General features: G+C 46.0%; 1 protein-coding gene across 4 annotated transcripts in view; it reads right to left on the bottom strand.

Moving 5' to 3' along the window:
- LHFPL2 (LHFPL tetraspan subfamily member 2) overlaps window positions 1-27,412 on the bottom strand; it is a 160,985-nt gene that overhangs the window by 13,391 nt on the left and 120,182 nt on the right. For all 4 annotated transcript variants that reach the window (XM_037982129.2, XM_037982130.2, XM_037982131.2 and 1 more), the window contains one exon: window positions 17,585-18,199. In XM_037982129.2, coding sequence (XP_037838057.1) covers window positions 17,585-18,014 — 430 coding nt within the window. In that variant the 5' untranslated portion in view covers window positions 18,015-18,199. The remainder of the gene's footprint in view (window positions 1-17,584; window positions 18,200-27,412) is intronic.

Here is a 27,412-nt window from a genome sequence, read left to right as displayed (position 1 = left end):
ACTTAATACAATCCTTATTTTTGATAGCATCAGCCCTTTTTCCACGGCGTGCTGAGCCCAGCCAGGAGTATTCATCGCCTTGAGGTGCTCCCTTTTCTAATTCCTCAGGTGTGACTGCTGAGGGGCTTCAGGCCATCTTCAAATCTTGTGGCTGCTCCTGGCTCAGTACGTGAATAAAGACAGCAGGGAGACTATTGCTATTGTTTAAATCACATAAGGGTGCCATGCTTGTGAGCCTGTGGAAAGCCTCAGCTTGACTGTTTATAAGCCCACAGGAAAGTCCATGTGAGAGAGTAATACCAAGCGGGTGAGGTATATCTGCCCCGTGGGTGTGAAGTGCCAACCACACACTGCGACCTGGGCAGCCAGTCCTGACAGGTGCAAGAGCACCTTAGCCCAGGGCTCCATGGAGCAGTGGAGGAAGCTGCCACTATCCACTCTGCCCTGACTGGCGGGCCTCTGCTCCCAGCGCCCATCACAGCTGTTATTGACATAACTAAGACCATGGAATAGGGTTTGAATCCAGGCCCTGCCCTCTGTGATTCCTCACCTGTAAAATGGACTAGTGTCTAAGAGAAAACTGGACCTTCAGGTAAGCAAAAATAATTTTTTTTTAAATCACATCATTTCTTTGGGTATGTAGATAAAGCCTCTTCTACCAAAGGAATCCCAGCAAGATCAGTGACTTAGGTGTCCCTCTGTGGTGAATGCCACATGTAGTCCTCCCCAATCGAGGTCCACAGTGGGAAGCAAACCAGCCTGGCCCTGGTTCTCCACTGCTCTCAGGCCGAAAGCAGCTTCTGAGCTGAGCCTCAGCAGGAGTTCCTGGGCCCTGACAAGCATCCCTCAGGCACAGACTTCATCCTAGCAGTCACAAGAAACTGTCAGTAGTTGATAATGTTTACCCACAAGAATTGTCATTACATACAACTCAACCTACTATTTAATGATTATCCATCTCCATCCTAGACTTTATGCTCCATGAGGGCAGGGATTTTTGTGTATTTAGTTTACTGCTCTAATGTCCGTGTTTAGAATAATGCTGGGCACACAGTAAACCCTTAATAAAAATTGACAGTGTAATTTGCTTTGTAATAAAATATTTCTAAACCACAGTGCCCATGGAGGAAATCAGTAAAATAACTGAGATACCAGTCAATAAGAATGAAATGTGTCAGCAAGAAAGAAAATGGAGACCTTGGGTGGTTGATGTATCCTGTTCTAGGCCTGTGAGCCCCAGGGTTTAAAAGCAGTCTTGTGCCCTGAATTCCAAATGGGCTTGATGATACTAATAAAACAATTAAAATCAATAACTTCTTCAGTGGGCGTATCAGACTAAGGCAAGAGAATACAGTAACAGATACGAAGTTTGCTGGAGACTTGGAATGGTTTTTCTGGTACTCAATTTGGAGTACACTCAGGGACTATCAGCTTGGTCATAGGTTACGTTCAGAGGCCAAATGGAAGGTAAAGGATGATTTGGACTGGGTTTCACATGACAGCTGAGCCAGAAAATGGTCCGTCTGCTCTCCCTTTGCAGCTATTAAAAAAGCAGTTCCTGAAGTGAGGCCACCCTCTCTGGTAGTCTCTGGGGCCCTGCCATCACCTTGCACCACTGCACTGTTGTTTTGGGGGTGTGTTTGTGTGTTGTGAAGGGCAATGGAAAAAGGAAGGGACTAGGGCTGTGGGCATTTGTTTTCTTCTGCCTGGCATCTCTACCTGATTCAAGACTGGGTCGCAGCAAGCACAGCTAGGAGGAAGAAGAAATGTGGGGAGAATGACACTGGCCAGCCACCAAAGACAACACAGCCACCATGGAAAGAAGCCATAAGTCACCTGGAGGGCTGGTCACCTCTGCCATGGCTCAACTTGACAGAATGGTGCCCTTCATAACCTTAAAAGACATCCTCAGCCCCGTGTTCTAACAGCCTCATTGTACCAAGGGTTTAGAAGACATTAGCATCTGCAGGCAATGGGCGGGTCACATGATTCAACCTTATCTGTAGAGGAAAAAAATGAAAAGCTGACAGTCGGTCACTTGGACAGCCCAACAGGTGCCACCTCCAGCTGGAGACAGAGCCTTGACAACCTCACCAATGGTCATAGTATTGCATTGGGATAGCTGGTGCTGGCCCTCCCAATCCGCTGGGCGCCAGCCGTCCCAACGCAGCACCTGCCACACCCCTCTGCCATCTTCATATTTTCCTCACAGAAGTTTTATCTACCTGTGCAGGAATCTTCAGAGTTTCTTTGGGGAATCTAAACATGTGGTTTGCATTTAACACAAATAATCGGACTGGGGATCTGTGAGGGCAGAGGCTACATTTTATCACTGTGTTCCCAATGCAAATGCAGGAAACATACCAGGAAAAGCCAAGTCACAGTCCTGATTTCCTAGCAACATTTTGCACTGACTGTGATCAGACCAGTCACAAATGTATGTCTTAGGTAAAATTTTAAAATACTGCCCTGGAATCAAATAATGGGATATCAAATACTTTTAATGAAATCCCGTAGGTGGGAAGAAAAGCATTTCCATAGTCCTGCCAGTCCCCCAGTCTGGGGAAAGCTGGATATTGCCGAACACAGTGAGTATTTCACTGGGTCTGAAGGCGACCACATCAGTCTTTCACAGTGAGGGATGCTAGGAATGGAGGAGCCAAGTCTGAACCACAGCTTTTCGGTTGGTGAAGAAGTGGGACAAGGCTCCATGGTGGTTTCACAGCCTTCCCCTGGCTACCCTCCTTCACTACCTGCTGGCCAATGGATGGGACTCAAGGTTTCTTGTCTTTTTGGGTCACCAACCATCTGTACAGAAAAAGGCCATTTTTCCTGCCTGAAAAGTGAGCACTACAGGCTGGCTCTTGTTCCATAGAGTAACTGTCTGAAGAAGCGAGTCTTTAGACACCACACTCGCACTTCCCCGTCACACAGGCTTGCAGACTAAATATTAAAGACTAGACCTCAGCTTGCAAAGGAAATTCTAAGAACAGAAACAAAAGAAGGTCACCTGTTACCACTACCAGCCATCTGTGGAGAAGCCACCACTGAGAGCGCCAACACTCAGCACTTTTACTAAGTTGAAATCAAACAGATATTCCACAGCTATGAAATATCTGAACGTCTCCGGAGACAGTTCCCAGCAGACAATTGACAGCAGATGTAAAGTACCTCTGATCAACGTGGGCCCCACTTAGGAAGTTCCCGAGCGTGTCCACGGAGTGCATGCCATTTGCTTGCCTTCACAGACCATTTATGGGTGGCCATGGCTGGGTTATAGGAGTGGAATGCTGTAGGGTTTCAGAGGCTGGTGATAGTCAACAATCTGGTCACACTACACACATCACCCTTCCCCGGACAGGGGCCTGTTATTCACAGTGACCCCTTGGATACTCACGCATCTGGGCATGCTCTCCCTCACTCCAATGCAAATGTTGGCCTCCACGGGAAATGTTTGTCACCACTTCCTGCCACATGGTTGTTCTCATTGTGTTCCCACCTCCTATGGATGTCCCTCTTGAGCTCTTTCTCACTTTAAAAAATTTATTCAATAGCTGTTTACTGAGGGCATTACTCTCAACCCTGATGATACAACAGTATCGTAGTGGGACTCAGACTCTTGAAGCAGAAAAGCTTTGGTATCTCCCATGCCCAGCGCACTTTGTGACACTTTTTAGGAACCTGGTTATAGGTTAGAGGTTAATTAGAATTGATACTAATTCTAATGAGACATCACAACTTTGCCTTAACATTCAATGATAAACCTGCTAGGTGTATCACACAACTAGGTCAAGAGTTCATATTGTGTCTTTCAAATAGCCAGCCACTGGCCCATTTAGGAACACAGCAGAAGACCATCTAACTATTAAACATCAATTTCTCTTATAACATTTTCCTGAAAAAAATAAAAAACAAATCCCTCTAGTGTTTAGTGTTGGTCTGCCCTGTGACTCAGAGAGCTGGGGAATCTAGCTAAGTCTGAGCCGCAGCCTTCGCTGACCCAGCACAGCTCACTACAGCATGATGCCCAAGGGCTGGCCGGCCGGCCACTAAGTTGCTTCCTGTATTCCATCTGACACAGCTCAGACAGCATTCCAGGCTCTTCAGGGGCACAGCTTCATAAAGTACTGATGGTACTAGAAGAAAGGCAAACTCTGACAGGATAGTTATTCTCATATGAATTTAAGATAATCAGCCAGTGCTCTGCCTCCTGATGGGAAGCCTCACTGGCTTTTCCTTCTTGGTGTTCTTTCCTGTTCCCTCTTTGCCTTTCCGGTCTAAACATGGGGGTGCCCAGGGTTCACTCCTTCCTCCTCCTCCCTATCTGCATTCCCCTCCTGATCGCAGTTGGCCCCATGGCTTTAAGTACTACCTCAAGCTGAGTTTTCATTTCCAGTTTTGAACTCCAGATGTGCATATCCAGCTGCCTGCTTGGCCTCCACTGGGATGTCTAGCAAGGCACTTGAAAATTATGTGCAAACCAGGACTCTTGATTTTCATTCCGCACTCAAAACCTGTTCTTTACCTTGTCCACCTCATCTCAGCAAATGAGAGTTCAATTCTTAGACATGTGCAGGTGGGAAACCTTGCTATCATCTTTGACTCCTTTCTCAGAAATCCCACGTTACTCTATCGGCAAAGCCTGTGGGCCTTCATTCTAGCTGTTCCCTTTGCCTGAGTGCTTTCTCCTATACCCATATGGCTAAGTCCTCTATCTCCTTCAAGGCTGTGGTTAAATCTCCTCTTCTCAATAAATCCTACCCTCTCTTCAACATTCCCTCTCACTATTCCAACACACCCCGGCCTCTCTTACCCGGGCTACACTTTCTCCCGGCTCCTCTACCCTATTGCACACCACCTTTTAACATACTATATAGTTTACTTACTCTGTTTATTGTCTGCCCCTACTAGCTTGAATATAAACTGCATGAGGACAGGGAACTTTGTGCAGTTTGTTCTTTGTGTCCCAACTGCCTAGAACAAGGTCTGACATGTAACAGGTGCTTAGTAAATATTCACTGATTGAATGGATGAATGAAAAGATAAGGTGATGTGATTATATTACATTTTTAAACAAAGCCATTGTAGAAAGTTCTTGACAAGTTTTTGAAATGGCTGGAGGAAAAGCTTCATTTTGCACTTCTGGCCAACAGAACGCCAGCCACACAGTTACTACTGAAACACATGTGCAGACCAAACCACAGGACTGGTCTTTTGCGTAACTGCCTGCACTGAAAACCTTCCTGGCTACAGAAAATAGCTGGTTGTTAGGAAATCACATAGAAAAAAGTAGTCACTTGATTAAATGTAATACACTTTCAGGTATCTAGAGACCAGCCTGAGTCTAGGCTCAGATCTCTGAAATTGTTTCCAGCCTGGCCTGGCTGCAGCATGGACAGCTGCCTAGACAGGCCGTGGCTGACCTGTGAGAGCCGGCCAGGCACTGGCCGGGAGAGGAGCAGCACGTGGGAGAAGGACGGGAAAGGACAGGTGAGAGAAGACAAAAGATATGCGGGGGAATGAGGTGATCCACGGCCACTTGTGAAAGAGGCAGGGTGGTACTTAGAAGCAGTGTGAGCCTGGAGAACGGAAAACACCACTGTGAAGGTACCAGCACTGTGGGCAGAGGATGCAGAACTGTTCTGCAGCCCAGGAAAACGCCCACTCCTCTTGGCTGCATCGCAGATCAACCTCTGAGAGTGGGGGATGAGTTTTCCTGTTCCCAGTAGATGTTTAGAAGTCAGGCCATCTGTCTCGATCAAGTGTACAACAACTGGGACTGAGTGATAAGCAACATTGCTGTGTGTGGTTAACGCTCATCTGTGTGCTTCCCTCTCTTTTCTGTCTACGTTTTTAATCTTTCCCCAAGTCATCTTCCATGCTGATAGTCGGAAGTCATTCTGGCAGCCCCTAACAGCTATTTGTAGGCCACCAACTGTTGTTAAGGGGAGACATTTTCTCTTTTACAATATCCCAAGGCAAACTGTCAGTCTGAAGGCTGTGCTTTGAGGAGGGCTCATGTATCAGACCACATCCAGTTCCTTCGCCACTGAATTTGCCATTAAGATACATTCTTCCAAAGACCACAGTGTGAGCCTGCAGATTTCCCATGTGCAGGGACTCTGGAGACACTGCAGTACTGATCCTCACTCACCAAGACAAGAGACACCCTACCTCTGAAGAAAGAGACATACATGATACAATTCAGAATGAATTTCATGGGTAAAAATAATAAAAAGTGGATAACTATCTGCAAAACTATCCAGTAAAAAAAAAAAAAAAAACAACAGAAGTCTCACTGTGACACAGATGCACTTGTCCCATTATAAAAAGCACTGGTTCCAAGACAGGCTAGAGGCCTGAACTGCGATTCCACTGGAAACGCGCTGACAGTGGTAAGGAGTGTTCCTATTCCTCAGTTTCTATGACTCCAGCCCTATCCCGAGCTACACTCAGTGCCTCTTACGCAGTCCTCTACACATATGGCAGTGTCGACCAGCTTTACATGCCATTTCTGATGCCCATTTCCTTTCTAAGCATCACTTCTTTGGAAGAACCTTCTGGAAAGGTCTTCTATAGTAAAAATGATAGATTCCAAGTAAAGATGAAATGGAGGTGAAACTATAAACACCTTCCCCCAAATTTATAATATACATTCACAATGGATACTTTAACTCTTGTTGGAAGTTCATAAAGGTGATTAGAACCCTTTAATAATCATAAAGATAATTTACACTAACAATGGCAGCATTTCATCCTTGTTGAGCACTCTGTGCTAGACATTAGTTAAGCACTTTAACTATAACTCATGCAGTCCTGATAGCAATCCTATGAGGTTGATATTATTAATGTCATTTGACAGATGAGGAAACTGAGGCACAGAAGGGCTAAGTAGGGTTACACAGTTAACGGCAGGACAGGGAACTCAAAATTAGAGAATGTAGCTCCAGAGTCCACTTCCTGAGCCTTATCCTAGACTGCTGTTTTACTGCAGACCAGAGACTAACTTCCAAGACAAAAACATCTGTCCAACTGAAGAGGGGAGACTGATATGCACTCAAAAGCTGACTTAGTTATATCTACGAGGATTAGAGAGCAGGTGATAAGGAACCATTATCAAGTGAGAAACCACAGGAGTGCCGTGAGGGGTTATGGAGGGGGGAAGACTGCACCAAAACAAAGGTTGCCTAATGTCAAGCAGGTTGACTTGCTAATCCTATTGCAAAACAACAGCAAGATAAAGAAATTCCATCTCCACTATCTCTTCCATTTGATCTGAGTGTCACCAACCTTACCGAAGCATTAGATGCCACTTTGGAATGGCTGCCCTTGGTCCAACCAACTTCTAGAAAGAAGCCTAGTGAACAGGTCAGAACAATTTAAGGTTCACTATGATGTGAACCTTGTACAGAATGTGGAACACCTGTGTGAGCAGAAAACTGCAAACAGCAACAAACCCACTGGACCAGAAGGGGAAAAAAAAGATCTAAGCAGTATAATCAACTGACAACTTTAGTTTTTGCTCAGATCTTGTATGCTTGGGAACCATCTGAAATTACAGATGCACTCAGAAAAATAATGCCATCCACAAAATGATCCATAAAAACACATCCAAGAAAGCCATCTGTAGCCAAATAGACAAAATCGAGCAATGAGCATCTCAGTCCCAAATCCCTCCTTCAGTAGCTCAGGCCACTGTTCAGCCATCTCGCCTCCTCCAAGCAGCCTTTCTCAGTTCACAGAGCTGATGATCTTTGTCTTGCCTGACTGCCTCCTCACCCCTGAATCCTTGCACCACTATCTGTGATCCAGGGGGTGTTAGTTACACCCATGGCATTGAGGGATCTGCTTATTCCTATGTCTGCGTGCAGGGGAAGCTGCTCGTAATCTCAGGCATCTGGCTCTCGTGAAAGCTTGCTTAGAACAACTGTAAACACCAGAGGGTTGGGGGGAAGCAAGATCTCTTCCTTCCACCCAGGAAGAGTTCTGGTTCTGTACCCTACAAGCCCACATGAAATTAGCAAAGGTATTCAGGCCTGCTTGTCTTCCTCAGATACCAGATGGGCTGCTATCTTCAGTACCAAAACTTCCATTAGCCACTCAGAGTCTGGGGCACTTAAACAGTATTTCTAAATAAAAGTAATATAACAAAGTAGGAGTTATAACATGAATCACGAATTTCTGCCCAATCGTGACCACTTTTGGTTAATCTATACCTTTGCCCATTCAGATTTTTCAATGAAAACTTGTTCAAAGCCCAAGTAGAATTTGACTTCAGTGATGACCAGTTCTGAAGTGATTCTTCAAATGATGGCTCATCAGTTATTTATGCCATAACTGTCTAGGAGGGCTGTGGGTCTATGTCAGAATTGAGACTTAATGGCAATCGTTAAATCCAAACGCCTGTAAATTTACAGCTGGGGCTAGAAGAGACTAATGAGCGGTTCCACAGATACGTACCTCTGTCAGCGAACATGCATTTACTGAGCATCTACTATGCACGAAGTGGGTTCCACTCTGAACACCAGAGGTAGAACTGAAAAGACACGTTGCACCCTTGTGGGGCCTCCTTATATTCTGAAACAGTGCCTCTTACACTTCCTGGACTTGACAGTCCAGAAAAACTTTGGGAGGTCAACATTTTTTATTTTGCTAATAAGGACACTGAAGATAGCCTTTATTGTCTCCTCTCATCATTTCATAAAAGAATATTTTAATATAAGAAGGGTGAAGGATGTAATCGGAAAATAAAGGGCAGTTCTTTGAAGCGAATACCTTCGGCTTGATGAAATGTTACTACACTTACCAAACTTCCTTGATTTTGCTGTGAAATGGTAGAAGCCTTAGCACAGAGTGGACCAGCACTCGTTCAAAGGAAGCAACTTCTGGCTGAGGGCCCTTCTGCGGGGTAAGAGATGGGGGAGTGCAGAGGGTACCTGTGTTAAGATGTGGACACCTTTCTAAGAAGCCTATTTATTTACTGTGTAAGTATCAAGATACAGGGTAAGGAGGCTCTGAGTCTCTTTGGAGTCTAGGTCCAAACTTGTTTTTGTTGCATCTCATTTTGTGTTTTAAGAGACGAGGTCTCACTATGTTGTCCAGGCTAGTATGCAGTGGCTATTCACAGGCGTGATCATATTGCACTACAGTCCCAAACTCAAGTGATCCTCCTGCCCGAGTAGCTAGGACCACAGGCATGAGCCTACGTGGCTTACTCCATGTCATTTTAAAGTTTCAAGAGTTTGTGGACAAGCTAAATCGGCTTAATGTCGACATTTAGTAACTCATTTAGTTCCAGGGGCCAGATCAGGAACAGGAAGTCAAAGGGTTTCCTGGCAATAAAAGGGTTTTTGTGAATGACTACAGCATCTTTGAAAGCAGATATCTACATGTTATTTTAGTACATGATCAATAATATTAGAAGCTTTAACCAGTAAGATTTTCAGAGACAAGCAAGAGAAAAAGGGAAGGAACTGGTTATTTTCAAGTTGTCAATTAAAAACAAAGAAGCTTGCATTAATGCTTTTGCTGTTTCCCCAGAGAAATCTAGTAGGATATCCATTTTCTACTAAAAATACTCCCATGATATTATAGTTGGCAAGAAAAACACTCTCCGGGTGGAGAGAAGATGACAGATGAACATAAATAGAATTCTTTAGAAGACAATCACAGCACAGGTGTCATAAAAAGATCTTACAACCAAGGTCCCCAAAGGAAGTTTCTGTTATAATTACTTGAAATTAATGGCCATCAATTAAAAATTGTCTGATGCCCTTAGGATACGTGGAGAAACAATCTAGAAGAAAGATGCAGTTTCTCCATTGTTGAAGCCTCCCTCTTTCTCAGCAATAATTCCTGTTTAAAAGCAAATTACTTCCGCTAGCAGTTTTTCAAGCCTTAACTCTAGAACTGTTGAAATACATCTCAACAAACTCATCTAGCCAGATGATTCCTTCCCGTCAGTGAGTGATGAAGCCTTACTTCACATTCCGGGTGAGAAGCTGTTTGTTAACTGGCTTATATGCAACTGGAAGAACTTTATGAAATACATTCTCCCTAAGTTATTCATCAGACAGGCAGGATTACGAAAGACAGAGCTCCTGCTTGACTATAACCAAAATACACTGATAATTCAAAACAAGTTACTAAAATAAATAAGCTGCAAAATGTAATGTGTAACAGAGTAAAAGGCACTTTGAAAAAACATAGTTACTAAGGTATGGAATTTCTAGGACAAGTAAATTTCTTGCCCGTTGAGGTCTTTGGGTGCAGATAATGTTAAATAATTCCTACTACAACAAACCAGGCGCTGTCTTTTCAACACCAGATCCCTGAACTTGGCCTCTGTCACTCTGAACACACAGCCACTCTGCATTTTGAGTTGAAATTACTTAAGAGTTGTGGACATGTATTTGTACTGATTCTTAAAGCATTTCAATATTGGCTTCACTTTCTCCGTATGTGTAGTTTTAATCTGTACTGCTAGCTGTCTTTAAAAGAAAAAAGTTGCTGGCCATTTAATAAAGCTACTGGGAAGACCATCTACAATAAATGAGCTCATAAATGTGGCTGACTGTGCTGTAGGACAGTTCTTCATAGCAGATGCAAATTACTTTTGAAGTGGCTTTATAGCTTAAAAGAATACCACCTTTGCATTAAGCCCCTAAAACAGAGTGCCAGAACTGCTCATGTAAATATTCAGAGCCATGCTTAAATGATTATTTGTTAATGTCATTTGAACCTAGATCATCCATGGCTCTGTGATAATTTATGTCTACAATTAAGTAGTTGCCATGGCAAACCACTTTCACATTTTATTTGCATATCAACTGCTGTATCCGAATTTTAAGAGAGTTTGCAATTTACTTCCAGACTTTCCAACTCATTCTTTAAAAACAGGTCCCCATCTTGGCCAGGTGCGGTGGCTCATGCCTATAATCCCAGCACTTTGGGAGGCTGAGGCAGGTGGATCACCTGAGGTCAGGAGTTTGAGACCAGCCTGGCCAACATGGTGAAATCCCATCTCTACTAAAAATACCAAAAATTAGCCAGGTATCGTGGCAGGTGCCTGTAATCCCAGCTACTGAGGAGGCTGAGACAGGAGAATCGTTTGAACCCGGGAGGCAGAGGTTGCAGTGAGCCAAAATCAAGCCATTGCACTCCAGCCTGGGCAATAAGAGTGAAACTCCATCTCAAAAAAAACCAAAACAACAACAACAACAACAAACCAGTTCCTGTCTCTAGATTTACTAAATTAATACCTGCTTGGCCCACTTGCTTTTCAGCAGTCATTTTTTAATTTAATGATATGGTTGAATTCTTCATTCCCTTTATACATTATTTATTTTATATTTCTTTTGCTTCTCTATGGTACAGTTTATGAAATGATGACTCTCTAATACAGCCTGGGAGCAGAACTCAGGAAGTTGTAGACCTGCGTCTACAGGTCTCTGCACAGAGCAGGCACCCAATAAAAGTGCCTAGGACTGAAACTGAATTCTGACCTGCCTTCTCACAACATGTCTGCATTTGTTTTACCTTTTTACCAAGGGACTACTAAAGGCTGGTGAATTAGGAAATGTGTCCTATCAGTGGTATGGTTAAACTGTTCAGACACGGAACTGTTGGACCTGACTTCTGGTGGAGCATCGTCTGTCTGGAGAGCCAGAAACCAAGGGCCTCCCTTTGGCAGCCAGAGGTCTTCAGGGCCTTATGCTCACCAGGAAGAAAAGGAAGGGCTGTTCCTTCTACTCTCCCCATGCCTCTTTGAGGGTGTTCTGAAGGTGGGCAACCAAGGTCACACCACCCCAGAGAAAGCCCAGTGACTTTTTCTGGAGTAAAATTCTGAGGCAGGGCTCCGTGCGCGCCAGGCATCTCCGTCCCTCTCCCTGTGCTTCCCGATCCCCTGTTCTGATTTCTCTCCTCTCAGTGGCTGGCCTTGTCTTTTGGGCCTGGGAGTGAGTAAGTAGGGCATGAGAACAGTCATGGGGTTGGGCTATGCTCCTAACCTTGCTGCTTAAGGTAACTTTTTACCCTGTGTAAAAAGCAGTGAGATACTAAGTCCTGGAGAGCGATCAGAGCATTTCATGTGCCCGCCGTTACTTCCACCCACCAGATTTATGACAAAAGCAATTCTATTAAGCGGCAAAGGCAAAATCCCCACTTGTCTGTCCCGGATTTTCCTTTTATTGCTTTTTTTTCATGTTGTCCTCTTTCACCCTCAATCATCGCTCACTTCCAAGAAGGCTGAGCCTGCACACACCAGGCCCTTCACCGCCAGTGCCATTCCCACGACCACACCCTTCACCGCAGCCCTGCAGAGGCAGGGTTCAGCCCCAGGGCAATCTATCTGGTCAGACTGGTGGGGCAGCTTGCTCAGGCTGTCCTGCTGGACTGAGACCCATGCAGACAGAGGGCTGGAGGGAGTAGAGAGTGTGAGAGCCAGCCCAGCATAAAGGGAAGACTGGAAGATAGCAGGCAGCTGGCCGGTGGCTCATGCTCATGGCGGTCCCTGTGGAATAGGCCCAGCCAGCACAAGTGAGCCAAATCCTGAGCTCAGTTTAATGGCTTCAGTCCCAAACCTGAGTCACTGGGGATTCCATGGACTTCTAAGAGAACCCTACACGCATTTCCAAAAACAAACTGCTTGATGTTGTCATGGAAAACCTGGATCTTTGCATTCTATGGTTTCACGATGGATTATATCCAGGTCACGACCTAAGGAAGACAGCTGGCAAAAAGCCAACCCTGCTGGCTGATCACCGGCTTTTGTAACAAATCCCAAAGGGATGTGAACCAATGTGTGCTGCTGGCTCTGCCAAGTCCTTGGACAAGTTCTCACCTCTGAAGACCAATCAGCCTGTGGTTTACTCCGCCAGGAGGCTCTGGGAAGCCACCTGCAATCAACATTCAATGGCTAGAAGCTGCCTCCAGAAGGCGAAGGAATGGAAAATGTGCATGTCAGGGGAAGGAGAGTGGGATGAAGGAGCTCTTTGTTTTCCTGTCAATTTGACTGCTCTCTCCTGCTTTTTAAAAAAATGATCTGAGGACACCCCTGGTTACATCAAAGCCACAGGACTACTGTGCGCCCTGAGCTCCAACACAGGCAGGCTCTTAAGGACAGGGAAGGACCCTACACACTGTATTTGTGTTTGATTTGAACAGAATAAGGTCAATTCCAAAAGCTACAAGATATCCCTGTTCCTTAGAATGCAACAAATCCGGGAAACATATAATATACTAAAACTTGCCAAGAAAGCAGAAATACTTTGATAATGATTCTATAGCTACCATTTATTATTTACTGTGTGTTAAGCACTATGCTTAAGCCTTTTTATGTAGCATCTAACTTAATCCTCAAAACAGTCCTGAGGTATAAAGTATTATACCCATTTTACAAGTGAGAAAACTATGGCTCAGAAAAGTGAGGCAAATTGGTCCGTGTTTCAAAGGCACATTCAGGTGAGGCTTGACCCCTCATTACTGCGTGAGTGCTGAACATCAAGGACACGTGCACAGTATTTAGAAAGTATCAGCCGGATGTCCACCATTAGGCCAGGCCCTGAAGGCAGATCCTGCTATCTGGATTCACGTAACAGGCAATAGTTATATTTCATTACTGTTTAAGTTAGCCCAGAGTTTGGGATTTCCACTGAAGTAGCAGATTCTTTCACACCCAATTTCTAAACTCGGACAAGATTTTGATTAATTGTGCTGTGTTTTTTATAGACAGTGAAGGCTACACAAGCCGGTGGCCTATTTATATCTTAAAATTAGGTATAGCAAAAGAATATGCTTACGATCATTTTTCATCCAGTCACATTTTTGCCAAAATGTAAGGTGTAAGAACAAACACAGCCTGAGTATATTTCTAAAGAATCTTTTTGTTGCTCTGGCAACGGGCTCCTTTCTCATCATTTGTTTCAGTGTTGAAGAGATCCAGGGCTGAGGGAGAGGGGGCATAGGGAGAGAAGAAGCCGATGCTCACAGCCGCAGCAAGTCCTTGCTGAGGCTGGGGCTGACCAGAGGCTATCACAGATTGGCCAACGGGAGAAAGCCAGCCAGCCCTTTCGGATGCCAGTGTGGCAACGTCCTCAGCCACGGATGCAAGAACCACAGCGCCCCTTACACTGGCTTGAAGAGCATGATGAGACCTCCCATAGGGGAGAAAGCGCCCACTGAGTATCCCTTGCAGGTGTGACCCCCAAACATGAGAAGTATAGCTCAGTCCCTCTTTTTCATGATTTCTTCTCTGAAGGGTGATGCTAGGCTGGACAGAGAAAAGAAACCAGTTATTTCCTGCATTTCAGCACTTAGATCAGCGGCTCCTAGACAGCAGTCGAACTATGCAGAAATCTCTGCCTCCTGCCAATTTAAAATTCTGAGTAATTTAAGAATTTTTGAGATGCTGCATAAGTAACAGGAATAAGGAGGAAGTTAAAGCTTCTAGACTGGAAAGAGGCAGAAGATCAGCACCAGCCCTCAGGAGTGCTCCTACTTCTTTCTCCTCAACCCTCCTCCCAGAGGCCTTGTGCAGACAGAAAAGTAAGAAAAACTCATTGGAGGCCAAGCACAGTGGCTCACACCTGTAATCCCAGCACTTTGGGGGCGGAGGTGGGTGGATCACTTGAGGTCAGGAGTTTGAGACCAGACTGGCCAACATGATGAAACCCTGTCAATACTAAAAATACAAAAATTAGCCGGGCATTGTGGCGGGCGCCTGTCATCCCAGGAACTTGGGAGGCTGAGGCAGGAGAATCGCTTGAAACTGGGAGGGGGAGGTTTCAGTGAGCCAAATCATGCCATTGCATTCCCACCTGGGCAACAGCGTGAGAATCCGTCTTAAAAAAAAAAAGAAAAGAAAAAAGAAAAAAAACTCACTGGAGTGTTCGAATACCGGAGAGCCATACTAATCTTTGTGCAATAATGAACACCTTGCCATTAATGTGATGCACACGAGAGTACCAAAATGTGTTGGACTAATCCACATTCAGAGATGGAATTCACTCAACTAACACCTTATTATAAACTGCATGTAAATAGTCTTGAAGGATACTATGCTTTGCTTCTGAATGACTGCCAAAGATAGGTTTAGTGTTATGGCCCAAGATGTCCCACCCCTTCCAGTAAATGGCCACTGGTTTACTGGAAGATAGTGGGATCATCAAGTTTCTCAGGATAAGAAGCACCCCTACATGACAAACCAGGAGTCTCATCTACATACCAGCAAATCAATAAAGCCCATAATAAAGGCATGAAATCATCAAGGATGTACAAATACAACAGAGCGAGAGAACAGTAAACAGAAATCCTTCTCTCTGGTCAACCAGGCTCTTCAACAGGATTAATAAATTGTGTGTGCTGGCTTCCCTTGAGCTACATGTTTGACTCTTCAAAAGCCTTCAGTAACATTTCTCTGCAAAAGTTTTAAGATATACACATGCATGCATACACACACACACACACCCCCACCCACCCACCCACCCACCCCTGAGGCACCTTGTGTCCAAGGAGAATAAAGCAGGGACATTTCTCTGATAAGAAAATGATGTGCCGGGCGTGGTGGCTCAAGCCTGTAATCCCAGCACTTTGGGAGGCCGAGAGGGGCGGATCACGAGGTCAGGAGATCAAGACCATCCTGGCGAACACGGTGAAACCCCATCTCTACTAAAAAGTACAAAAAAACTAGCCGGGTGAGTTGGCGGGCGCCTGTAGTCCCAGCTACTCGGGAGGCTGAGGCAGGAGAATGGCGTAAAACTGGGGAGGCGGAGCTTGCAGTGAGCTGAGATCCGGCCACTGCACTCCAGCCCGGGCGACAGAGCGAGACTCCGTCTCAAAAAAAAAAAAGATGACTCAGTCTTGAAACCCACCTTTAACATTTCTGGGTGGTGAGATGCCAAGCTGGAGGGGAGAGACATCTTCAGAAGTGAGTCAAAAGGGGACAAGGAGCTTCACAGAATCAAACTCTAAGCCTAAAAATTCTAAAAGAAGGTCATATTTTCCAATCTTCCTATTTTTCAGAAGGAGAACGCTGAGACCCGGGGTGGTACATTTATCTCATGTGAAACTGCTAGTGAGGAGCAATGCTGAAACACAGAATCCTGGTCTCCCAAATTCCATGAGTGCCTGGGTCACTTGTGGTATGGCTGATCCTGGCAGATGGAGAGATGAGGGACCTGAGACTTGTCCCTTTGGGCCAGAAAGTTTAAGGGGCCTGGTGTCTGGATGGTGTATTCCCCCATGAAAGCAAATCAGAACTAAGGAGCAGGCCCTCTGTCATTTCTCTTGGCCCATTACTCCCCGTCCCCCACCTCCACCCTACACAGGGGCCTCTTAAGATTTGAGGAACAGTAAACTTTATCTTATCGGCTGTTTGGGAAAAAACTGTCATTTGATCTGTTTATTTGGAAGCCAGCCCTGCTGAGCTCAAGAGTTTGCTATGAGGCTGGCTAGAGTGAATTCGTTTGGGGGCTGCTGCTTTACTGCCCTGGACACATGGCTCAGTGTATAACTTCATTTTGAAGAATCCTGTGCACACAGCTCTAGAATTTGCTGAGGGATGAATCACCTGTGCCCTTCATTTAGGGTTGTAGGTGGGTAACTTTGTCTTGTTAGAGTCTAGATTAATGTCTTGGTTAAAAAGTAAGCACCTGTTTTCTGAATATCAAAGCAAGTCTACTCCTCTACTTCTTTGGGGATGTCTTCAAACTCAGCTGTGTGTTTGTGTGTTTCTGTCACCCAGAACAAGAACCTTGAATCAAACCTAGACAATTATCCCATTGGTTCAGGACCCACCTTTCAAACCCACGCAGGGAAGCCTACAAAAGTGCTGGTAGCCGTGGATGCTTTCCCTGCAGTTCACAACCTTCTCCCTGGGACCACTGTAAAGAGCTCATCCTTTTCTTTCCGCCCATTTCTAATAAGCTCATGAGTGAGAAATTCCCAGAAAATGGAAGAGTTAGCTTGCATTTTCTGATCTGAGTGCACAGAACATTCTGTCAGGCTCTAGGAGACAGACAATTTAAACCAGAACCTCACTAAACACACAGCAGCTGATACTAATTCCTTCCCAGCCCGTGTCTTCCCCACCCAAGCTGAAATCATCTGGGGGCTGGAGCGGAGAGTGGATGGGGAAGCAGGCTTGCTGCTTCTCAATGAGCGACCCCACTTACATTCCTCTTAGCATCGAGTGCTTGCTGAAGGTGGGACTCACACTTTCCATAATTCCTCAGGGAGTTGCACTGACGTGGAGAGCATGCTTTTAATTTAATGGGAAACACAAAAAGTAGTAGTAGTTACTCAAACCAAAACCAACAACTTAGACCCCGAGGAAATAAGCAATGAGGAGGACCACGTAACACCAGAGAAGAACAAGCCCGTTTTCTTTTGGGTAAGACAGGGGAAAGAGGCCCATGCGAGCAGCACACAAACGTCGCCTAGAACGGAAGGGGCAAAGGAAACCTGATTAGAGAGAAAATAGTCTTCTCCAAAACTGGCAGGAAGCAAATGCCCGGTGCCAGAGTGCGCTGCACTGGGCAGCTCTCCATCCCTGCATCCCACCGTGCCCGGGGTCCTGCCTTCTTACCTGCAATTCCTTGCAACAGCCCACAGACGTTGAAGATGCTTTTCTTCATGATGCTCTGTACACACATGGTGAAGACGGACACCAAGGCCACCATGCAGAGAATAAAGATTCCCACAGCCAGGAAAATAGCTGTGGCCTGCCAGAAGCCGCTGGCGATCTCGCCGAAGCTCTCGGCGTAGGGCCCGCACAGCGTGTCCCGCTGGAAGTGCTGCATCCCTGGGTTCCGGATGCAGCGGGCGTAGATGCCCAGGGTGGGGTGGTAGGGCTCGGGGGAGCCCCCGCCGGGGCCCGCCGGCTCCGCGCCGCCGCGGCTCCTCGCTTTCCCGATCAGCCAGTCTGCGCTCATGAAGGCAATGAGCTCGGCAAAAGCCACTACAATACTCAGCAAGGTCCAGAGCATCGAGCGACAGGTGACAATGACATGACACATATTGATGTTCCAGGCGAAGAAAGAGTCAGGAGTCCACGGAGTTAATCAAAGAAAGAAAGTCGGTGGGGAAGGAGGCTCGGGCGGCCGGGGAAGGAAGTCGCAGCTGCAGTCATTCACTCCCGCCGCCGGCCGCGTTCATGCTGGGGACAGCGCTCCCGGACCCAGAGCACTGCCTGCGGCCTCACCTAGGGGAGAGGGAGGGCGGTTAGCAGCGCAGCCAGGCCCCGCCCCGCCTTCCCGCCGCGCAGCGACACAGTCCAAGCCCGGCCCGCGCCCGCACAACCCTGCCAGCAAGCCCCGGGCCGGCCAGCATGCCAGGCGGTTGTTGCACTCGCTGCGTTTGTTTCAAGTTCTCCCTGACATCACTGCACTCAGAACTCTATGTGGCAGTTAACCTCTCTCGGGAGCGCTATGGAAGGAGGCGGCTAGTGCCAGGTCCTGCTCCCAACCCAGGGAGCACTGTCCCGGTTGCTGCTGCACTCTTAGGACAGGGCTCCCGCTCCCTCATCTTTTACTGGAAAAAGTCAGACAGCACAGGGATCCAGAGAAGAGGAGGCAAGAATGGCAATCAACTCTATTAGTGGATTTTTTTGTTTTTTTTTTTTAAGTTTGCAAGACTTTTTGGCCTGCTGTTTTGGTACTAGGTGAGTTAAGTTTTGCGAAACTTGCACCAAGCGCTTTTGCTTAACAGTAGAGAGTAGCAACACCCCACTTTTATTTCCTGGAAATTAAATTACTAGCAGAGACATAAGTGTGTTTGCTTCATAGGTAAATAAGAAACAATCCCATGAAAAAGAATAAACAAAACATTGCTCCCACACCTATATTTCATCCATTTTTCACAGGGTGATTTTCAGACAAAATAATTTACACTAATTAAAACTCAGAGGGAAAAAAAACCTTAAGAGTTCATGACTTACTTGGGGAAATTATTTTTAAAAGACATTAATGACCGTTAACTAAGTATCATTACAACTGAGTGGACTTGTTGACAACAGAACCTTGTCTATGAAGAATGCATCCCTTGAACTGTCCCAATTCATCCCATGTGCCTCTGCCTAAGCTTCGATTCACCCCAGGTCTGGAACTCAACGTGCCCATTGTTTCTCATTTCACAGAGGCCTCATTCTGTCCCCAAGGAGGAATGACTTCATTACCAGAAGACATTGCTCCAATGGCTCAAGCCTTCTTCAGAGGAGTGTAGACCCTGAAATGGGGGCCAGCAGTGCTGGTCTGCAGCCCCGTTTTCTGCCCCATTTCAAGGCCAAGAACAATCCCTCAGCTTACATCTGGGCACATGGCCCTGCTCTGAATGATTAGATCTCATTAACCGAGGTCAAGTCAACTCCATGAGAACTGCAAAGAGCCCCCTGGCATGTTGGGAGTGGGGCGAGGCAGGGAGTTATCAAAGAGGAAGAGAAGCGGGGAAATAAGGAAGCCCAGTGTCAAAGCTTAAAATGCCCGTTTCCACACCCTGCACCAGCTGTCTGCCTGCTGGTTGACTTCCTAGTTAGCATGTGATCTACCCATCCCTTGAAACATGATGTATTTTAAAATCCTCATATCATGGTGGTTGCTATACAAGATGCTATTTTGGGGACACAGCTAGTGCACTACTAGGAACATATGCACTTAATTGTCAGGGTGTGTGTGCGTGTGTCACAACGCTATGCCGAGCACTGGGTAAGGGAAGGGAGTCCATCAGGTATGGGTTCCAAAGCCAGCTCCAGTACTGACCATGTGCATGTCTAACTTCTCAGAGCTTCCTCGTCTGAGCTGGTAAGGGTAGCCTACCTCACCAGATTATTGCAAGGAATGAACAAGAACCTACTGAAGCACCCACACAGTGCCTGGCAGAGTAAGTGCTCAACAAGTATCAACTCCTTGCCCTCAGAAGCTTTTCCTGTAACATAGATGACACCGTTCAGACAACTATTGGTCCAGTGGAGGTGCCCAGTAGATTACAGAAACCTGGCCACTGCTCACAGAAAACATTAAGCACAGGCTACTTAGAGATGGACGAGGTCACTCATGTCTAAACTTTCCTGGCTGCCTTCAAGGGCAGAGTCCTGGTCTTCCTGTTTCCCCACTACCTAACTCAGCTGCCAATCCACCTGGTGGAGATAAATTAGCATTCAGCCAGAAGGTATATCCTACTCCAACTCACTCATTCTCAGCTCCTCCTCCAGATAGTACCGAATAGAAAGCCTTTTGAAAAAAAAGTTACAGAGGGCTTTAGAGGAGATTGTTTATCATGAAAATGATCATTCTAAAAGAGAACAAGAAAATGAACCAAAAAGACTCCCAGGAGGCCCTGAGAGGCTGCACGTGCCCACCAGGCTCACAAATACTTTGAGTCCACAGGTGGCAATCCCAGCCTGTTGAGTGCTTTATATAAAGCCTTCCCATTTGATTAGAAAACCATTTTAGTTATGCCCAGCCAATCTCTGTCCCATCCCTTTTCTGTTAAATGTAATTTTTCTTTTTTTTTTTTTTTGAGATGGGGTCTCACTCAGTCACCCAGGCTGGAGTGCAGTGGCATGATCTTGGTTCTGCCTCCCCGGTTCAAGCAATTCTCCTGCCTCAGCCTCCAGAGCAGCTGGGATTACAAGCACACATGACCATGCCTGGCTAAATTTTTTTTTAGTAGAGATGGGGTTTCGCCATGTTGGCCAGTCTGGTCTCAAACTCCTGACCTCAGGTGATCCACCCACCTTAGCCTCCCAAAGTGCTGGGATTACAGGCATGTGCCATTGCCCCAGCCTGAATGTAATTTTTAAATGATAACATTCATATTTGTCCTCCTGCAGAACTGCAGGGCTCCTACAACCTCTCAGGTGACTTGTATCTTAATGACTACTCCAGCGTCCACTGCCCTGGCCAGCAAGGTCTGCTCAGAGTGAGGAATGCAATTAGTTTGCAGCATCTGAAGAAAAAGGCTGTAAAAGTTCAGGAGAGGAGAAGATGGGACGTCTGGACTTAGCAAAATGCCTGAGAACTATTTGAAGGCAGGATTGCTTAAGGACACACATGCTTAAGTTAAAATAATATAGTTCCCTCTCCTTTGTGCTAAAACATTTCCTCATTCACTGCACCAAATTCTCACACCCACACAAGATTGGCTGGGATGAGGGCTTCATTACTCTGTTTTCAACGCGGGGAAAAGATGCTCTGTTCTCCCTGGTAAGTTTGCTAACTGCTACTATCAGAGGAACAGTTGTGATATGCAAGGCTGACTAAAACTGAGGCTTCCTGGGGGCTGTGATATGGTTTGGCTGTGTCCCCACCCAAATCTCATTTGAATTATACTCCCATAATTCCCACATGTTGTGGGAGGGGTCTGGTGGAAGATAACGGAATCATGGGGGTAGATCCCCCTTACTGTTCTCATGGTAGTGAATGCATCTCATGAGATCTGATGGTTTTATAAGGGCAACCTCTTTTGCTTGGTTCTCATTCTCTCTTGTCTGCCACCATGTAAGACATGTCTTTCGCCTTCCACTATGTGAGGTTTCCCAGTCACGCAGAACTGTGAGGACTCCATTAAACCTCTGTTTCTTTATCAATTACCCAGTCTAGGGTATGTCTTTATCAGCAGTGTAAAAACGGACTAATAGAGGCTGCAAGCAAAGTTCTTAGGGTGGCAGGACAAGGGACCATCTCGAAGTGCAGCAGGGGCCTTCTGCAGTGGTCTGTGCTCTGTGAAGTGTACCAGTTTGGCGAAGTGTACTCAAAGGCAGGTACCTACTGAGACATCTGTATCAAACGGGAAAGAGATCCTCATGACAGAACTCTGTTAACCACAGGGATATGATGCACAGCCCTCCTCGGCCTGACATTCGTTGCTATTAACCGTAATGCCTGCTTCCACAAAGCCCACTTCATAAACCAGGCCCTCACTGCCATTCTACGTAAACGACTTCTCTCCATGGGCCACTAAATACGTTTCCCTTCGAGAACACCGCATCCCTGGTGATTGTGGATCATCTAGACAGCCCTCTTGATGTTCAGAAAACGATGACTGGCACAAAGGTATGCAAAGTAAAGCCTCTTCACTTAAAAAAAAAAAAAAGACAAATGAGAATCCTGCAGAAACCTACATTAATACCATAGGATAGGGAGCAAAGAGGAGTTTCTAAATGGCTGGTCTGTGGGAGTCAGTCCTGTGTACGGATTCTTCCCAGAGCCCTACTTTGAAAAGGTAGAGTGAAGGTCCTCAGCAGAGCTGAGCCGGGGTTTGTCACTTAAATCCCGGGTCTGTCTTTGGCAGCTTCCTGCTGTCAGCAGGGAAGAAAGTACATGTGAAGCCAGAACCACCCAGTGCCCATCGGCTGGATCACCCGGACAGAAACTCAGGAGCAAAGTTCATATCTACCTGGAAAGAATAAGGGAAACCGGAAGGACGTTGATCAAGGCGGCATCAAAAAGCTCTCAGTCCCCATCCTGATGGGAACAGCACACCCAAAGAATGAGGCCAGGACAAACAATGTTTCGAAGAACACTACCTTGCTTACTCACCCTGGTTCAGTTTTTCAACTTTATTATGAACGTTTTCAAACATAGATATGAGTTGGTAAGAACAGACAATGAACATCTACATACCCAACACCCAGATTCAACATTTGTTAACATTTTCCTGTATCTGTTTCATCAATCTGTAGCATACACACTCACACATTTTCTCAAATATCTGAAAATGAGTTGCAGATGTTTTGACACTTCACCCCTAAATACTTTAGCATACACCTCCTAAAAATAAGAACATTTTCCTATATAACCACAACAAGATTAGGACACTCAAGAGAATGGACAATAATCCCCTTATACCCAAAGTCTAGTTCCTACTCAAATTTCCCTACCCCTGCCCTGTTTTCAATAGCTGTTTTCTTAAAACCATGACTCAATCACGGCTCATACATTGCATTTGATTAGGTTCTTTTAGTCAAGGATAGTCTTCCCACCACAACCTATTCCACCCCTTCCCCATTATTTTCCCCCTGACATTGACTATTTGAAGACACTGGGTTAGTGGTCCTACAAAATACTCAACAACCTGGATTTGTCGATTTCCTCATGATTTCATTTCAACTTGTTCTCTATCCTCTATTTCAGAGAAACTGGAAGTTACATCTAAAGGCTAGACTGGTAGATTCTTGGCTGATCTCTATTTTTATTCTTGCAGTCTCCCTCAGACACATGAATCCCGCAAGGGTCAGCAATATGGCCTCCATCCCCATTTCTTCTGCAAGGATGAGAGGATTAAGAGAAGTAGAATGTATGTGCTTTTGCCTTCCAAGAGTTGGAAAGACCCTCCAGAGTGCTGCTTCTTAAAGTGTGGTTTCCTGGACCATCTCCCAGAGAATGACAGCTACCTGTTTCAAAAAGGACGTTCCTGGTCCCCAACCAACCACTGATTCAAACTTTTTGGGTGGTGCCAGAATCTGCATTTCTCACAAGCTCCCAGGAGAGCCTTTCACAGAAAGTCCACTGTGAGGCAGCGTGGGAAAGGTCGGCTCCGTGGTATTGGCGAAGGGAGGTGAAGAGGAGAGGCAGGAGGAGTGTGGCCTGGCTCACAGACCCAGGGGCCAGATCACTTGTCCCCTGCACAGCTCATGATGCCTCCCAGGTCATAGGGCCCAGTGACTGTAGGGAAACCAGCTGTTCTCCCAGCTCATCTGTTGTCTGATAATCCTTGTACAGCATGAAACGATCTGCCCAAACATTCAGGTCCTTTTCTTCAGAGGACAAAAGCGGCTTTCAGAACTGGAAGGATAGTGCTGGCACAAAAAGCACAGGACCTTGCATGACTTAAAAAAAAATGTACCAAAGGAGGTTTTGAAACTCTCACTCTGGCCACCCCGTAAAACACACTGACTACAGAAATCCAGACATCTTGATTATATTTAAGAGGACCCAAATGCACTAACAATTCTATTATTCTTTAGGGTACAGTCTAAACATGCTCAACACCTCCTGCTTTTGCCAATTTCCTTGGCTCAACTTCCGATCGACTCCTCTTCTCCATCCCATCTCTGACTTCTGGGAAAACTCTGAATCTATAGTTCCCAATTAGGGGCAATTCTGTCCCCATCCCAACTCCGCAGGGGACAGCTGGCAATGTCCGAAGGCATTTGGGGCTGTCACAGCTATGGGGGTGGGGGTGTGTGTTACTGGGATCTGGTGGACAAGGGTGCTGCTAAACAAAAGTTACTTGGCCCCAAATGTCCACATCATCAATGTCGAGAAACCCTGCTCTGGGGGCTTCTCACGAAGGGCAATTTCAAATGTACAGGAGCAACTTAAGATGATTTTTAAGATCTATTTTTAAAAGGTCTATTCTGATGAGTATGTCTATAATCTGGACATCCACAATATTTACTAAATAAAATATATTTTTAATTGTTTTTCTCCATTTTAAAAAAGGCCATGCTAGTTTGGATGTCCAAGATGATAGGATGACAGGGCCTGGGGCCCCGGAAGCCAGGGCAGACTGACTCAGAACCTCGTGCCCTTGAGCCTGTCTTTCCTGGGGTCCTGGGTGGTCTCTGCATCACACGCTAAAGTTAACTTCTGTTTTCAGAAATCTCTATTCTGCGAATGGCAAAATGGGGCTCCCCACTCATTACTGTTACCTTTCTTCACCTACACCTGAGGGGCCCGGACATGGGTTCAGAAAACTAAACGGTTGGCCACACGGCTTCTGCTTCTTTCAGACTCCTCTCCTCCAGAGTTGGGCTGGTCACTCAGGAGGTACTCAGGTGGCCTTGGCCACCCCACATCTCAGGGAATCCCAAGGACCCTACGAGGTAGACCTATAAGATTTTCAGGCTTGCTGATTCTTACCTGACCCCTCTTAAAAGATGCTTCTCTTCCCCTTGAAACTATTGACATTCTCAGTTCCTGGCAGCCCCTCCCTCCAAACACACCTGAACAAGTCTCTTTTTTTCTGGGCATGGGACCCCCAGTGAGCTCTCTGATCCCATGCTCACTGTCAAGTTTGTTCTTTAATGCACCCATCCTGGCCAGTCATAGGTTTCTTTCTTGATGCCAACTCCAACTCCTCCTGTATCCAATTAACCTACCTCTGGGCACCCATTTCTAGAAAGGCCATTTTCCCCCTCCCATCCTGAGGTATCTGTATTAGTCTGTTCTCATGCTGCTAATAAAGACATACCCGAAACTAGGTAATCTATAAAGGAAAGAGGTTTAATGGACTCACAGTTCCACACGGCTGGGGAGACCTCACAATCATGGCAGAAGGCGAATGAGGAGCAAAGTCACATCTTACATGGCAGCAGGCAGGAAAGCATGTGCAGAGGAACTGCCCTTTATAAAACCAGCAGATCTCGTGAGACTATTGACTATCATGAGAACAGCGTGGGAAAAAACCCGCCCCTATGATTCAATTACCTCCCATTGGGTCCCTCCCATGACACGTGGGGAGTATGGGAGCTACATTTCAAATGAGATTTGGGTGGGGACACAGCCCAACCATATCAGCGTCGACAGCCAGAGATGGAAGGTCCACTTGTCTGGTCCTATTTTCTGAATGATTCCTTCTCTTTTAAAGCCCACTTGCATATTTTATGTTTGTTTTCCCTCTATTCCTACAAATGTCCTCATCTAAAAGCTCTTCAGGCAAGTCTTTCTTTATGTGTCTGTCCGACAGGCAGGAGGAGCTGGACAAACCAACCTCTAAGGGAGACACTAAAATCTGATGTAGCCCAGATCCCATAAGCCAGGGTCATATGCCTATGCCTGTACAGACCACGGGGTCGAAAGCATTTTCGATTTGTTTACATGAAATTAAAACTTGAATTTCAGGAGTTGCCTTTTAATGCCACTGCTTTATAGGAATTTTAAATGAAAGGTGTTTTTCAAGCTTATAATGAATTCTGTGATATTAGGCAAAATATAAGTCTTAAAGTGAACCTCTTGTGTCTTCTCAGGATAAGAGAGTTTTAATTAAGAAAAGTAACAGGCCCAGTACAGTGGCTCACACCTATAATCCCAACACTTTGGGAGGCCAAGGTGGGCGGATCACCTGTGGCCAGGGTTTTCCAACTTGCCCTAATGAGAATGCCACATTGGAAACTGTAGAAAGGTTTATACTTTCTCCATTCATTAACTATAGGAATTCCCCAAATATTTAGGATTCATACTACGCTTTGAAAACAGATGGGCTTCAGTGCAGCCTCCAAAGGGATGCACACTCCTCAGGGTAATGTGAGCTTGATGCGCAGCTGCCAGTAGCCCTAGGTACTTTGGAATACAGAATGATCCTTCAACTCTGGGCAGCAGCCTGGCCTGCAGGACTGAGCCGGTGTAATGACTCAGGAATGTGCCAGCTGGGAGGAGGTGGCCCAATGAGTGTTCCTCACTGCAGTCCAGATGAAGTCACTGCATGCTCAAAGTTCAAGATGGTCACAGAAAAACCCCTTTTTAAAAGTCTGAACTCTTGTACTTGTTCATATGATCCCAGTGTCCTCTTTCTGGGAAGAGGGACTTATTATTGTAGCTTCTAACAATAGTGAGGCATAGTAAACAGAGATAAAGTTCAGCTGGATGTCCCAGAAGCACTGAGTATGTGTCAGGAAACTAGGCCTCTTAAAAACAAAGCAAAAGCCTGGGGCAGAAATGGCTTTAGGTCATTTCTGTAAGAGACGCTTCCCAACTCCCTGTTCCCCAGGTGCTCACCTGAATGGGCTGCTAAGCAAGGTGGGCAGAGGAAGCCTGTCCCATTCCACGCCCAGTGCTATGGACTCCCAGGGGCTCCAGCTACCTTGCTCCCCAGCATGAGCCAGGCTGGAGAAGATGACCACTGAGAACCCACACAGCCCTCCGTAAGAGAGAGATGCGAGGCAAGAGAGCCTGGGGGAATCCACAGGAGAGAAACTAGACTGGATTTTGGTTAGGTGATAAAAAGGAGCATGTCCCTGGGGTGCTGACAGATACTTCTTTGAGATGGTTAGGACAGACCTCATCACAGCAAACCATTTCTCACAGCCCTGATCACCTCAGGCCTCGCAAGAAATTCCTTTTCTCTGTACCCCACAAGTGGGTGGCTAATTCTGGGTTCCAGTATAACATGGCAACAGCCAGAATCTGCCTCTGGGGAGGATCTGTCAGGCTTCATGAAGGGTACACAGGACAAACCCCCTCACCTCCACCCCTCCAGGGCAAGGAGCTCATCCAGAAAGGCAGCATGTAAGAATGACTCAGTCTGGAGGCAGACTCTTCATCTGAATCCTGGTTCTACCAGGTCCTCCGTAGTGACCTTTGGTGAAATTGGGCCCATGTTCCTCAGTTCCTGTGTCTGTAAAATGGAGTAATAGCCTACCACATAGGGATGTTATGAGGATCAACTAAGTTAAAATAAGTATCAAGCTTAGAACAGC

This window comes from Chlorocebus sabaeus, chromosome 4, assembly GCF_047675955.1.
Source record: "Chlorocebus sabaeus isolate Y175 chromosome 4, mChlSab1.0.hap1, whole genome shotgun sequence".
Classification (NCBI taxonomy): Eukaryota; Metazoa; Chordata; class Mammalia; order Primates; family Cercopithecidae; genus Chlorocebus; species Chlorocebus sabaeus.
This window is presented reverse-complemented; position numbering and strand designations above follow the sequence as displayed.